A 16,179-nucleotide genomic window follows, 5' to 3' on the forward strand; every position below is an offset into this window, starting at 1 on the left:
AAAATTCACGTTTATTTTCAGCCCCTCTCCATCTCCTTTTGGTGATTCCTTACCCTTTTCAACACATTCTCCACTAATGCCATGGACCCATGTGGTATGTAGTAGGCACTTGAGGTCCCGGAGAAAGCTATCTTTTCCAACGTTTTAGATATTTTTATTTCATTTACGCTCACCTGCGGTGTTAGTGAAAAGAATATTGGTATCGGAGTCAGAAAACGTTTCATTTCTGTATCTTTCTTGGTCCCTAATGTCACCGTGGAAAATAACCACTGGTTTAAAACTCAACTTCTTTATCTATAAACTACTAATATCATCTATCCTGACTATCATACAGGGCTATTGTGAAGATAAATACACACAAATGAATGAACACAAGTGACTGCACATGTGGTTGGTCTGATTTCCTCAAGGATGCATCAAGATTCTTGGCTTGTTGATCTAATAAAGAAAATATGCCGGGGCGCCTGGGTGGCTCAGTCAGTTGGGCGTCCGACTTCGGCTCAGGTCACGATCTCGCGGTCCGTGAGTTCGAGCCCCACGTCAGGCTCTGGGCTGACGGCTCAGAGCCTGGAGCCTATTTCAGATTCTGTGTCTCCCTCTTCCTCTGACTCTCCCCTGTTCATGCTCTCTCTCTCTGTCTGTCTCAAAAATAAACAAATGTTAAAAAAAATTAAAAAAAGAAAATATGCCATAGGGTAATGATGTATTACCTAGTTTTGTCGACGTTGATTTCTAACAAGGACTTCTGAAAACATAAAACCTCAATTCATGAGAATGACACTAAAGATATAAGGAAAGGTATTTGGGAACAGAAAAGTCCAGTATTTTCACTTATAAGTTAATAATGCTAATCCAATTCAACAAATATTTGTTGAATGTCTATTCTGTGCAAAAGAGCATCCTGGGTGTTATAAGAAGTATCAACAGGACACCCACTCTACTGTCTTCAAGGACAAAGCTAGTAGGAGACTTGTAGGTACCCAATTAACTTTAACACAAGGGAAGTTTGGTACAATCTGTGGAAGAACCAACTTCAAAAGACAAGAGATTAGTTCTGACCATACCTGGAAGATTTTTTAGAGGAGATGCATTCAACTAGGACTTCAAAGTTGGGCGGATTTCAGTGAGCTGGGTTGAAGAGTTCAAAGGGGAATAAAAGGTATGGGGTGCCTGGGTAGCTCAGTAGGTTGAGTGTCTGTCTTTTTTTTTTTTTAAGTTTATTTATTAATTTATGAGAGAGAGAGAGAGTGCGCATGAGTGGAGGAGGGGCAGAGAGAGAGAGAGAGAGAGAGAGAGAGAGAGAGAGAGAGAGAGATTGAGAGAGGGAATACCAAGCACAGAACCTGATGCGGGGCTCAAACTCATGAACCGTCAGATCATGACCTGAGCAGAAACCAAGAGTCAGATGCTTAACCGACTGAACCACCCAGGTGTCCCGAGTATTTGGTTTTTTATTTGGCTTAGATCATGATCCCAGGGTCGTGGCATCAATCCTTTCTGTGGGCTCTGTGCTGTGCTTGGAGCCTGCTTGAGATTCTCTCTCTCTGTCTCTGCCTCTCTTCCCTGCTCACTCACTCTTTCTAAAAAAAAAAAAAAAAAAAAAAAAAGTAAGAATAACAGCATGAGCCAAGAAACAAAAAGTACAGAAAATACTCTAGGAGTAGCAAGTCGAATTTATCTTAATTCCTTCAATTTGTAGAGTGTCTTCTATTTCTCAAAGTGCTTTCGTATGTGAAGTTTGAGAATTAGAACAATCATGTGGATGTTTATAGTAAAGTTGTATTTTATTTTACATATGAAGAAAGTGAGGTTTAAAGAAAACAAATGATTTGTATGAAGTCATCAGTGAATAAATCCTGCTTAAGAAGATTACTCTGATAAGAATGTGACAGGGTAAGTTGCAGGAAGGATGGCACTTAGGAGGTTTCTGACAGTTTTGAGAGAAACACTGAGACTGTAAACCAAGGTTGGTTTGTTTGCAGTGGTGAAGCAGCTCTTTATAGCTACTGCAGATGCACCACCATGTGATTTTACTGTTCTTTTTAATTTTTTAAATGTTTATTTATTCTCAAGATAGAGAGACAGAGACAGAGTGAGCAGGGGAGGGACAGAGAGAGAGGGAGCCACAGAATCCAAAGCAGGCTCCAGGCTCCGAGCTGTCAGCACAGAGCCTGGTGTGGGGCTTGAACCCACGAACCGTGAGATCATGACCTAAGCCCAAGTCGGACGCTTTACCTACTGAGCCACCCAGGTGCCCCTTCCCCACCCCCCAACCCCGATTTGGAAGGATAAGAAAGAAGCATCAAAAGACTCAGAGGCTAGTCACGTATAAACAAAATCTGGCTTGGCTGTTTGGGGCACATCAGTGACGTCTCTTAGTATTTTCAGTGTTCCTGCCCAACTCTTACTGAGCTCTGTGGGGAATGGTAAACTTAATTCTAACTAAAGATTATATTTGATCTAAATGTGCACCCAGCACAACCTAAAGAGAAATGAGAAGTCCATGATGGAGCATTCAGATTAATGATCATTGCGATGGTTTTAAAATATGTTCACAAATTATTTAATACTCCTCCCTTCAAGAGATAAAGCTTCATTCCCCACCTCTAAACCCTTATGGGCCATACTGACTGACTGGATTCTAAGGAATAGAAATCGTGAAGGTGTGGTTGTGTCACCTCGGAGACTAGGTAATAAAGATCCTTGCAAGCTCTCTCCTTGGCTTTTCTTGTAGATCACACCTCCGGGGGAATCCGGCTGCCACGTCAGGAGGACAGCCAGGCAACCCTCAGAAGATGAGAAACCAAGGCCTCCTGTCAATAGCTGTGCAAGTGAGCCACCTCAGAAGTGGATTTTCCAGCTAAAGTCAAGCCTTTGACGATGGCAGCTTTGGCCAACGTCTTCACTGCAAATGCTTGAGAAACGCGGAGGCGGAACCAACCAGCCAGACCACTGCCCAATTCCAGACCTGCAGAAAGTTTGACATAACAAATGGGATAATTTACAAGGTAGCAATAAATAGTTAATGAAAAGGGAGAAGCAGATAAGCAAATAGCACTTTCCTGCACCAAAGGGGCAGAGATGATGACTGAATTTGGCCTGTAATGAACAGGATTCTTTCTTGATTATTCAGTAACTGGACCTAGAAGAGTAAACACAATTAAACAAGGGACTAACGTACAAAGAATCTTGAAGGTGATCACGCTACCTTGACCACTAATCTCTCCCCACAAAGAAAAAGGTTGAATTCTTCTCAAATGTTTGAATTCAAGTCTCTAATATATATTCTTCTGGTTTAAGTGCAGCACAGTGATAGGCTTATTGAATCACACACAAAGTAACATTTTGTTTTAATGCGCTGTATTTTAATTTTCAAAAAAGATTTAAGATTTTTCATTATTTACAAAATTGTATGGAGCCATTAGCTTCATGTATTTACATGGAAGATCTTCGTATAAATTTGAAAAGCTATGCATTGCCCTCATATTTGTATAGACCCCTGGCTTTTACAAAGTGATTTCATATGGCATTCATGCAGCAACCCATAACAGGGTTGATGAATTTGGGTACAACTTACTTAGCTTAGCCATCTAAAAAATGAAAGGGTTTTTAATATGAGACACTAAAATATATTTGGTATATAAAGCCACATTTTCGAAAGCATGCTAACTCTATCCGAGAAAAAATACAAGCTGCTTGTTCTAAAAACCCTCCTCCTTACCCACATCTGAAGAGGGCATACAAAAACTAAAGCCTGCAAGGCTGTGACGACCTTGAATTTTAGAGCAGACTAAGAGGACAAGGTCACAAAACATGCGTGTATGAAGTAGTTCAAGGACAAGAGCAAAAACCTCAAAACAAAAAGTTGGAGTTTCTGACGTCCCAGTTGCCTGGGCTCTTAGAGTTTAGCGGCGTTGGGTGGGCTTGGTGCACCCTGGACGGGGAGGGGCCTGGCAGAGCTGAGCGCCGCGGGGCCGGGGCGGAGCAAGGCGGATCTCAGGGGGCGTGACGGGGGCGGGCACGGGGCGGGGCCTGGCGGATCTCGGCGGGCGTGACAGGGGCGGGGCCAAGCGGGCTTGGGCGGGGCCGGATGCGCGGGAGATTTGAACTTCCTCTCTGCGCCAGCGAGGGCCCGCGCAGAGCTTGAGGTGCACAGCGGCTTTCTCCGCAGGGCCCTGCAGCTAGTGAGCCACAGTGCCGACCGGGAGATGGTGGAAGGACCAGGCTGTACTCTAAATGGAGAGAAAATTCGGGCGCGAGTGCGCCCGGGCCAGGCGGTGACGGACTTGCGGGGAAGCGCCTTGCAGAGCCTGGGTGTGGTCTCTTCCCAGGTGAGCCGTTAATATAATTTGCTATGGGGCCAGCAGGGGGAAGTGGCATAAAGACCCCATTAGGTTTCCAGGGCCCAAAGTGTCATCTCTTTGCTCTGGAACAGACTCGCTGGGGCTCCGCGTTTCCCAGACTTTAACTTGATTTTGCTGGTGGAAGGCCGTGCTCGCGCGCCTGCGTAGTAGGGACTACTGGACCGCTGCGCGAAGGCCCCCAGAGAAAGATGCCCAGGCAAGAAGTGATGGAGATGTTTCATTAAGAATCACCTTGCTTAACTTTTTACAACCCTCCAAAAGATGGTCTCTGTATAGCTATAGGTGCGTTTTCTGCTGTTAGTATTATCAGATCTCTACATTTTTTTCGCGTGGTTAAAACAATAAGCTTCTAGCACGAAACTCTCGCTTCTCGCTTGCCTGCTATTCTGCAGTTGAGAAGTGTATCACAACTAACATATAATTCTAAAATTGCGTATAGAAAATTTAGCCCTGACCCTCCCACTCAACTTAATATTGCCATCTAATGAAGGGGCTGTGAAACCCAATTCTGGTTCTCTTAAGTGAATTTCTTTCTTTTTCAAATAAATTGTAGCACAGCTTCTGGCCACTCAAGGCATTCATTGCAGATGGTGTGATATTCATTTGGTAAGAATTTATAACTTGTACTAAAAATATTCTGATTAAGCCATCATGCTTTAAAAGCCCTTTAGATGTGTGGATGATTGTATTTCACGGATGTATGCAATATTACAGTGCACTTCAATTTCTCCTGCAAAGCTTCCTCCTAGCCTTTGGTCCAGGAAGAAAAGTTGCTTGCTATGAAATTAGCATACGCTTACAACTTGAAAGAAATGAGGCTCTCGGTCTGGGGAAATACATTTTCAAACTTGGAAAGAGAATAAGTTTTGTTTGTTCTTCCATTTGTCCTTGTATTTTATTCCTTTTAACTTTATACGTCCTTAAGTGCTCCGCATTAAGCATTAAGTGCTCTTATTGTTTTTAGTGTAGTGTTTCTCAAAATCATGTCAGGGTAACTCGGGTTGATCTTGGGTGAACTCTCAGTAATATCAAGGTTTATAAAAATCACGCATTCCACAAAATTCTGAATATGAAAATCACCTGGGGAACAAAAACAAACGCTTCGCCTTGTGGAGCCTACACTTTAGTTGGGAAGATACACGGGCAGTCGTTAAGGAAGAACGTAAATATAAATTGGTAAATTCCCTGAGGGCTTTCTTGCATGGTTCTGTAAGAGCTCAGGAAAGTCCCGAAAGGCTTGGGTGGGGAAGTACAATTACACTCAGTTGTGGAAGTTTGGCAGGGAGAACAACTTCAGGCAGAGCGTTCGCAAAGGAAGAGAGCTTCAGACATTGGAGAGATTGGAAGAAAGCCATTGTGACTGGAAAAGGGAGAAAGAGCTAGAAGGAAGGCCATTTGAAATAAAACAGAGTTGGAGTTGCTGGGCAGGAGCCAGACCATGGAGATGTTCCTAGACTTGGTTAGGGACTTGGTATTTATCTTAGGAGTAATGGGGGTCTTCAGAGTGTGGTGAGATCCACTGACACTTTGGAAAGATCACTCAGCCTTGAAAAGGAAAAACGAAAGACTGGAGGAAAGTCCAAGTAGATCCTGCAGCCTCCCTTAGGAGAGGGCCACAGGAATCCAGGGGCGCGGGGGGGGGGGGGGGGCGGGGGCTGGTGGTAGAGGTGAAGAGGAAGGGACAGAGTCGCTATTTCACAAGTAAAGGCGGTAACATGAATTGTGTATGGGTACCATGATTTACATATTCAACAGTAATGTATTTCATGTTAGGTTTTATGCTAGCTCCTGGGGATGCAAAGACGAGTAAGATAAAGTCCCTGCTGTGAGAATCCAACTTAATGTTTTAAATAGATATCACCTCATTGGTAGCTAGGCCAAAATAGCATGAACATTTCCTTTAAGTTTGTTGTGATTATCTCTAGTGGCAAGGCATCAAGTGCCTTTGAAGAACGTTTACGTTTCATGTAGCTGAGAGAAATAATAACCCTATGATTCTACAGTTGAGGGAAGTGAGATTCAGAGTGAGTTTAATTAAGTGGCACAAGATCACATGACTGGTAAGGGGTTGAACCTCAGGGTTTGATCTCCCTCTTTCCCTCCACAGCTGATTCTCTTAGCTCTAGCTTTTCTTGGTTGTAAAAGATTCAGTAGGGAAAGTGGCCAATTCAGCGGCAGGAACACCATATTTCTTAAAATGTGTACTGACTAACTAGGAAAGTGAGACCTTGGGTTTTTGGTGGCATCTCCCCACAATTTTTAGTTTTGTTTACCTATGCTGTTTGTTTAGCTAGTTTTGTTTACCTTCGATTTACCTACACTGATAATTCTCTTCTGAGGGCTTCCCGTCCTACATCTAGATCGAACAAGAGAGTGCAGCCTCATACTATAACACGAATGCTTCATGAATTGTTGGGCATTTGTTAACATCAGTTGGCAGCAATATGAAATAAGCGATACCTCTTAAAAAGCTGTGCACTTAAAGCTGTTAAACATATCTTGACATAAGGAGGTGTTAAAAATTGGAATACATCATTATGATTGGGATCAAAAATCTGGTTTGATGGGAGCTGGATTTGAAAATTAATATGGAATTAATGATAATCTCTTTGTGGTTATTGGGAAAGTTGTAAATATTTTGCCATCGTTTCACTTGCTGGGCCTTTGATCATATAATAATAGCAACAATAATAATCTTTATAAACATCAAAAGTCTCTTGCATTTTAGAGGGTTGTTGGATCCATGGTAAATTTAATCAAAACGTGGTAGGTTGCCCCCAGACTTCCAGAATGCTCATTACCATTACAGATGATCCCACGTTTCCCAGGCATTGATGGCATGGAATTAAAGGTATTAAAGGTATTAAAGGTATTCAGATGCTACTAGTTTTCGCAAGGCAGAGTTTAAAAATAAATTAACAACGGCCTTGTGTATTCTTTACATTGTACTAAACATGCGAAAATACAAAGGAGAGTTAAATATTAACCGGGCATTTAAAATAATGGGCATTTAAAAGAATTCAGATAATCGTTGTACTGAAAAACCATCCCCAAACCCCCACCTATGTAGCTACTGCCATTTTGAACCAGTTAAGCCTGTCGTATGATGTTCCCTCCTCCTTGCTTCGGTTTGGAGTTCACAGAGAACACACTTTAATGTGTGTCTCCTTGTGACAGCCTCATTTTGAAGAAGCCTAGCCATACAAGATCTCAGCATCTGCAGTTCGTGTATGCATTGTATTATTTTTCCGAATTTTGATCCACTGTCTTGTCAGCATAAAATTAGGCGACTTTATAAGCACGTTGCATAAAAACTGTGCTGGAGCTCCTGGAACCGTATGGTAAGAAACCGTGTTGGAATATCAATGACCATTTCTGCTTGACGAGCTGTGAAGAGTCAATCCTCCGATTTTAATTGTTGGGTGGGTACAATATTTTAGTGAAGTCGGTATGTAATCTGCATATGTTTTTAATCTCCTTTCCTGAAACTGGATCTGAAACCCAGTTTATTTGCAAGCATTCCTTTCATTTGAAACGTGACCCTCTGGCTGGTGTGTCACTCCTTATGGTTTGATACATGTATTCAGTATGCTGGCGAATGTTGTTCATCTTTTTTTGTGTCCTTCACAGTGTTGTGAAGAGAGTAGGCATTTAGTAAACATTTACATGGATGGAGAAGAGCAAAGTTTTGAATAGTCCAAAATGCATAAGGATTTAAAAACTAAATTTAGTTTGGAATCTGGGGCGCCTGGGTGGCTCAGTCGGTTAAGCGTCCGACTTCAGCCAGGTCACGATCTCGCGGTCCGTGAGTTCGAGCCCCGCGTCAGGCTCTGGGCTAATGGCTCAGAGCCTGGAGCCTGTTTCCGATTCTGTGTCTCCCTCTCTCTCTGCCCCTCCCCTGTTCATGCTCTGTCTCTCGCCGTCCCAAAAATAAATAAACGTTGAAAAAAAAAAAAACTAAATTTAGTTCGGAATCTTTTGTTATGAGTATGTGTATCTTGTTATGTTTGTTACTTGGAAATTCCTACCACAAGAAAATACTGGAGACGTTGACTAAAAGATTTCCTTCTTCCTTTTGTTCATAGTGGGGAGAAAAGAAATCAGAGCTCGTTTTATTGTCATTGTATGAAGGGATGAGCTAATCCACAGAGATTCATTTCCTAGCTAGACGAGCTTATTCCTTTAAGTCCAAAAGGGTTTTAAAATTTTATAGAACATGCGACGTAATACTTAGCTGGCCGGGCAGATACCATGATCGGGAACATGCATGATATGATTCCTTACCTTAAGTGCATACTAATGGTTCCTTAATGACTGAGGATCATTATTATCAGCATATTCAGCATTATGTGGAGTCATGGAATCAAAGATAATGGAGGTGAGCAGGCTAAGGAAGGTGATTGTCCGTGACCATTGTGGCTTAATCAGTGCAATCCGACACTGAAGTATTTGGTTTGAGGTAGAGAAAAGAACATCTGACCATCTTGATTTTGAATTCTAGCTCTTGTGTTACTTCCTCCTATAGAAATGCTTATACTGAACCTTTGCTTATTTGGTCAGGATTAGATGAGAGGATGCATGAAACTCTTAGCTTAGTGTCTAACAAAGTAATCTTAGATGCCCTGGTAAATATCCTGGTAAATGTTTGCTCCTTTTTTTTTTTTTTTTTTAATGTTTAGTTTTGAGAGAGACAGAGTGTGAGTGGGGAAGGGGCAGAGAGAGAGACACACAGAAGCTGAAGCAGTCTCCAGGGTCTGAGCTGTCAGCACAGAGCCTGATGTGGGGCTCGAACTCAGGAATGGTGAGATCATGACCTAGGCTGAAGTTGGACACTTAACTGACTGAGGCACCAGGCGCCCCAATGTTTGCTCCTTTTCCCCACCCCCAGATCAGGGCTTTCTCACTAGACCCATATACTGGAGGAACGCCCTATTCCCTAATGCAGGGTTTGTAATCATTTGGGGCCTTCACATTGTGCACAAAGCATTTAGCCTTTAGGTAAATGCTTGAAAGCTCTGCTTTTAAAAAAACTGTAGAATGTGTTTTGATATATGAACCTAAAGACCTCTCTTTTGGAATTTAAAGACCATTTTAAAGTCAGGTTCTTAGATGGTTTAAATTGGTAGGTAAGTGACCTCTGATTAAGAAAAATGTTGTATTAGGTGGGAAAAAGTCATGTGGGGAAAAAAAAAAGGAGAGACTATGAAAGTAAATATGGTATTTTCTTTTCTCTGTGGGGAAAATATATAGTTGCAAGGTGTTGAAACATTTATCTATGGAAAAGTCTTGCTCTGTTCTGAAAAGTTCATCTTCCTTGTTCACCCATGGATAGGCAGGATAAATGGTAATCAGCACAATAAATCATGTGCTGTCTCTGAAGATGTATGTTGTTTTGATGATTTCATATTATTAAGCCACTTGAAAATGAGAAGGTGAACCCTTCTCAATCATACTTAAAATTGTGGCAGAGGAGAATTTCGTCTCTATTTCAGGGGGAGAAAAAGGATGAAAGGTTCAAATAACACAGTAACAGGATTGTAAGGCTCAATGTGACAAAGTCAGACATATATTGGGCAATTGTGTATGGTTATAGCAGAGATAATAGGCTTGTGGAAATTAATTTTTGAATTTGTCTGGCCAGCTGGACCTTGTACAAAGAGGTGATAACCCCACATTCTACAGTAGGAAGAGTGGATATCTTGCAAATCTTAGATTTATTGCAAAAGCCTTGGCCAGTTCATACACAATAGATTTCAGAATAAGTGGCACAAACTATCACTGGTATACCAGAATTACCTGTTAAAATGGAATTAGAAAAAAAAAACAGTTAAAAACATACGCAGGTGCTTGAGATGGTCAGTCACAAGTGGAAAATGTTATTATTTGCCACGTATATTATCCAAAGCTGATTATTTCATAAATGATAGTGTACCAGGAAACAGTTAACTTGGGTCCAACGCCCACATGATGGACAACTGAACTAAAAGATCTTTATCATTTCCCTCAAAACCCAAGTGAAGTATTAGAATGGGTGTTTTTAAAGCAACCATTGAAATGCTGAGTAAACGTCTCCAGTAAAACCTAGGGTGTGCTAGTACTGGTTGCTGAAAATACATCAGTCCCTTCCTAAATCCCTCCCCATAAAGAATTCCTAAACAGAATTCCTAAACCTTCCCATAAAGTTCTTCTTACTTGATGGCCAGTTCTGGTAAACATTAGTACTTTACTCCCATCTAGTTTTTGGTCCTTACGAGAATTTGGTTCTCTAAAATATTTAAACCTCACTCCATTGCAGAAAATTAGAAAACAAGAGACTGGAGTGTTCATCATGTTCAGTGGTAGAGTGGAAGTTTTTGCCAAGAAATCTTGGGAAAGGTTAAGCAAGGATGGCGATGGTAGGTGGGGAGACAGTGAGCCTGTATTTTTTTTTTTTTTAATCATTGAAGTGTAGTTGATGCACAATGTTACATTAGTTTTAGGTGTACCACACGGTGATTGGGGCAAGCCTGTAGTTTAAAGCCACGCTTAGTTTTAGGAGGAGGGATCTGATGGATCCCCCAGATGTTTACTTAACTCCAGGCAGCGTGTGATGGGCTCACGAATATTAGTTAAACGCTGTAGTCTGTGTCCCCAAGGAGCCTAGAGACAAACAATGGAGAAATGCAAATCACAGACAAATAATCCTTATGCATCGTAAGTACCATGATAGTGGTTGCCGGGTTTGGCAGGTAGAAGCCTCAAGATTATTCTGCTTCCCAGGTGGGAAAATTCTAGCACCAGAGAGAAATACAATCTGTGTATGTGAGCAAGGAAGAAGTTACGCTCACATTTCATTTTAACTCCCAAGCACCTCATCGAGTATTAAAAAACGGATTCTGGAATGTATTCAAGCCAAGGTCACACGGCATCTGTAGCTGGAAGAGTTTGTGCTGAACCGAAGTCATTTGACAGTTGCAGATCTGTTTCCACGGCGACTGTTTCCCTACCTGCCATCATTCCTCCGCTTGCCCTTCTGCTGACATCTGTGTTGTGATGCTCCCCATCGTCAGCCCGTAACCGTCTTTTTTCAGTGTTTGTAGAGACCTTAGTATCATAACTGTTAGAACATTTCTTTTTTCGATGTCATGTTGTGTGTTATTTTTAATCCTGGAGAATAGGACAAAACATCAGTAAAATGAGCCCTGGGTTACACCTTTAAGGATTTGGTTTGTGGTTCTCTTTGAGGCTCTTTCAGCCAGAACGACATACTTCGCTTTTCACTGACAGCTGTGTAAAGAGATTTAATGGTCTCGTGCATTTTAAGTATATTGGCCTTTATATTTTTGGATTCATCCTCCTATGCACAACAGAATTTATTTACAAGGGCATGTACTCCCCTTTGTCTATTAAATAGGTGGTCTAGTATCTGTAAAATTTTGGAGGGCCATCCGCTGAGACTTTATTTTGCTAAATAACCAATTTTCCCATGGTTGGATCTATTAGGTGTTCTAAAATCTCTGATAGTTGACAGTAATTTGAGGAGCATATAGATGTCTGCATCAGGACAGTCTCTGGTGCCTTGAGGAATTAATCCTGGCAGTAAAAACTTTTTTTTTAACCTACCCTTTGACACTGGTTATAAAGGATGTTTCAGCTCTGCTCTCCCTAAGCTGTATATGGAACTCAGTTTCCCACAGTGCAGGCAGGCTCTGTGCAGTCCAGAGACAGGACCTTCCAGACCCCATTAGCACATAGTTAGATGTTCCCTGGCAGGGCGGCGGGTGGGGAATTGGGATAGAAATCAGGATAAACTGGGCTTGAATTTCTTCTTAATAGACGTTATTAGGAGCTCTGGGGCATTTGACTATTTGGGTAAAAAAGGTAGAGGTTTTTTATTAGAAACCCTTATTTATTATTATTTTTTAATCAGATTTTTATTGTTTCAGTTGGTCTCTGCTGAAATATATATTATGGAGTGGTTGAAGAAGAATGAGTGGCACAAATTTCGTAAGAATTGTGCGTAAGTGTTTAACCAGCTACAACAAAGCCCAGTGATGTATTACTGCTGAATTAGATGTAGATGTTTTGATAATGGGGCAGCTATGGATGGTCCCGTCTAGTCATTGAACAGTGAGCAGTAGTCCTTAGGGAGTGGGAAGCTTCCTAGAGAATAATCTAGGTTTTCAGAACGCATAGAGTAAAATAAAAATCGGGGAAAATTATGATCCTGGTAAGTGCAAGATTGTGTAGACAAATACAAACAGGTACTTACTTTTAATATTAACACCATCAACTGATGAGCTTTAGGTTGGTGTCAGTAATTAAGGATACCTAATGTGGTCCTGACAGTGAGGTGTGAATGACATTTTTTCTTGGCTGTCTCCAGGGTGCAATGAGCGGCACCATTTGTGTGAAGCCATGGGCTCCTCCCTGCGAGTGATGACACTGGAGACATAATGTCAGAATCTGGCAAAATTGAGTCTTACTATTAGGTGCTACGTGTGACTGTACAGGAACAAGGGCCTTGGGGCCTGCCTGTCTCTTAGCTGGTACCTTGATTCCCGTTTTACTGAGAAAATTCATCACCACGAGAGAATGTGTGCAACCACAGGCCCCTGGCAGCACCTGGACCTGTGTAATATGCCTTCCTTCCTGATGCTGTAGATGGGCTGTCCTTGTGCCTGTCAAGACCAACAGGTGCCATGCGCCCTGTGTGTCCCTCCTTCCCGGTGGAGACATTGCTCCAGCCATCCTGTCCCCCGTGTCACTGCGTTCCGCTCCGCTGAGATGGCCCATCTGCAAGCAAACAGACCCTCTCGCCTCTGCTTGCCCTCAGCCGTCGCCGCGTTTCTGTTTGCCCTTTACGGCGTCCTGTGTTCACGCTACCTCGCCGCCTCTGATGCCTCTGCGCGTAGCCCCTTAAACCCACTTCAGCCAGGCGTTTGCTTCCTGTCACTTCTCCAAAACCCTTGTCACGGATCACTTCCGTATTGTTAAATCCGGTGGTCTGGTCGCAGTCTCCATCCTGCTTGATGTGTTGGCCGTCCCGGGCACGTGTCTTCTTGGCGGTGTTTCATCCGTGGCTTCTGGGACACCACCCTGGCTTGCTTTTGTTCCTGCCTTGCTGGCCATCTTCTCTCCTGTGCCGTTCTTGGCCCGCTTTCCTCTGACGGTTTGCTGGCCCCTCCTCCTCTCCCCACCACCGTGCCATTGGCATGCCCTAGCCCTCAGCTCTTGGGCCCCTTCTCTTCTTGAGCCGGACTCCTTCTCTTGCTGATTTCATCCAGTCTCAAAGCTTGAGAAGCCGCTGCAGTGCTGACGACTGAACAGATTTACATCTGTAGGCTCGACCTCTTCCCTGACCTCCAGACTCATACCCGACTGCCTGCTCGACATCTCACCTTAACTTACCAAAGCCTAACCCTCACCTTCCTCTGCCATCCCCTTCTGCCCAAATCTTCATCTCAGTTGATAGCTCTGCTGTCTTTCCAATAATCCAGGCCCAAACTCTCCCCTGTTCAGTGTACCAGCAAATCGTCTCCCTTCCACCTTCAAAGTACATCCAAAAATACATCCAAAACTCTGGCCACTTTGCAGCACCTCTGCTGCTATGACATTGCCCAGATTTCCTTCGTCTCTTGTCCGGATTGTTGCAACTGTTCTTCTGAGATCTTTTCCAGCTTCTACCCTGATCCCCTTAGCCAGAGATCCCGCCCAGCACCCAGAGAGAACTTTTTTTTTAGTATTTATTTATTTATTTTGAGATTGAGGGAGTGAGTAGGGGAGGGGTAGGGAGAGAGAATCCCAAGCAGGCTCCGTGCTGTCAGCATAGAGCCTGACACGGGGCTTGATCTCCGAACCGGGAGATCGTGACTCGAGCCAAAATCAAGAGTCAGACCCTTAACTGCCTAAGCCACCCAGGTGCCCCCAGAGGGAGCATTTTAAAAAGTAATGTTAGATCATATTTTTCTTCTCTCTCATTTTTGTCAGAGAAACCGCCAGACCGTAGAATGGACCCTGTGGGCCACATGTTCTGATTCTCACAGTGTCAGGCTTTGTCTGTCTACACCTTCCCCTGTTCTCTGTGCGCCAGCCATCCTGACCTGCTCACTGTCCCTCATACATCAGAAACACCTTGCCGCAAGACCTTTGCATCACCGTTCCCTATGTCCAGATCACGACTCACTCGAAACCCCTTTCAGACCTGTTCAGATGTCATTTTCTTCATGAGATTATGATGCCTCATCTAGAATTGTAACCTGTGACACGTTCCCCTAGTCTTGATCTCTCTTTCCCATCTCGATTTCTTTTCCAAATGTTCGAATGCACTGTCATTATATTCATTGCTCACTCTTCCCTGCCCAGAAGACTATAAACTCCGTGAAGGCAGGAGGTTTTTAATTTTTGTGTTAGTTTGTTTCTTTGTTTTTGTTTTTCACCGATGCTTCCTCAGGATCTAGAACAAGGTGTAATACATAGTGGAGGGTCAGTTAGCTTTTCTACAACGAATGAATCCCACGAGCAGCCACGAAGGGCGCATTTTCAGTGGCGAGGGACGTCTTTCCAATGTCACGTGCCACCTTGGTTGTTGCCAGAGGGTGTCAAATTGAAGACACAGCCAAGTGAATAGCTGACCTGTGGTAGCAGTTGTCTGTGAGCGCGTTAACCTGAATGGAGTAAGTTCTCGTCAAAGCCGTTCATCTAGTGACGTGAGCAGACTTCACACGAGACAGTTGGGACTCATTTACTGTTTTATTAGGTGTTGTGACAACCTGTCTGTTTCAAGGTTACCGTGTCTGTCCCTTTGCCGGGAACCATCATAAAACCTGGTAAAGTTGGGATTAAGTAGAGGAAAGGAGGTCTGGGCCGGGCACGGGGAAGTGGTGGACGAGCTCAGTCATGGGGTTTCCCGTTGCGGGTGGGGCAGCAAAACGGGGCACAATTAGCTTCCGGGCAGCACAGTGTGAAACAGTGATGTGCAGGTGAGCAGGAAAATCTTCCGCTGGCCAGTGAGCTACTGTGTTTCACTGTTCACTAGGGCATCAGTCTGTGCCGCAGGATAGATTGTATTAACAGGAGCATGAGCGAGGTTAAGTGCCGCTGGAAGTTACGGTGCCGCTGGAAGTTACCGGTGCCTGATTCCAAGTTGCTGAGAAAAGACACCTTGTACACCAGGGTCAGGTGGTACGGTAGGTGCTCAGAGCCTGAGGCCAGACAGGATCGAGTCCCTTGCAATGCCTGGGTCCCCATGGCCAGTGGGTCTGCCGTGCAGTTGACACGCACACTGTGCCTGTGCGCGCACCCCACTTTGTGCTGAGGTGGAAGGACCCCTCTCCGTCCCCCTCGGGGGTGCAATGCAGAAAGCTGGGGTCGTGCCTGAGAGCCATTGATGCACACAGGCCTGTACATCAGGCCTGGAAGAGGGAAGGATACTGCCCCCCAAGGCAACAAGGGGAGCACAGGCTGTGCGGGCCGTCTGTCTCTAGACAGGAAACGTTCCAGGCCCGAGGGCCATTCTTACGCAGCCCAGGGGGTGGGGGTAGGACAGACCATTGCCTTCCCAACACACTGGAGAGAGGGTGAGTTAGAGACGCGCTTGTAAAACTTGCAGGGTTCAAGGAGATTAAAGCACTGTGGTGGCAGTGGTCACCAATTCCCTCTTGGCCAAGAGGCCTGGAAAACCCCTGTGGTGTCTAGGGCTGTGTGTGTGAAATGGGCTCACGTTGATCACCCAGCCTCTGCCGGAAGCTTAACGGAAGCCGGAGGACTTCAGAGGGCATGGCTGAAACCGCTTGCTAGTAACGGGTATTGGGCGAGAATAAGGGATTGTTGACAT

The 16,179-nt window shown here is 43.9% G+C and overlaps 1 protein-coding gene across 2 annotated transcripts in view; it reads left to right on the forward strand.

The window, feature by feature from the left end:
• Nucleotides 1–2,664: 2,664 nt before the first annotated feature.
• NEIL3 (nei like DNA glycosylase 3) overlaps nt 2,665–16,179 on the forward strand; it is a 52,959-nt gene continuing 39,444 nt past the window's right edge. The window contains exons 1-2 of one of the 2 annotated variants that reach the window (XM_053216257.1): nt 2,665–3,008; nt 4,172–4,331. In XM_053216257.1, coding sequence (XP_053072232.1) covers nt 4,209–4,331 — 123 coding nt within the window. In that variant the 5' untranslated portion in view covers nt 2,665–3,008; nt 4,172–4,208. Of the gene's footprint in view, nt 3,009–4,096; nt 4,332–16,179 lie in introns of those variants that run through there. The other variant, XM_027077051.2, reaches the window with a different exon arrangement.

Source organism: Acinonyx jubatus, chromosome B1 (genome assembly GCF_027475565.1).
Source record: "Acinonyx jubatus isolate Ajub_Pintada_27869175 chromosome B1, VMU_Ajub_asm_v1.0, whole genome shotgun sequence".
Lineage (NCBI taxonomy): Eukaryota > Metazoa > Chordata > Mammalia > Carnivora > Felidae > Acinonyx > Acinonyx jubatus.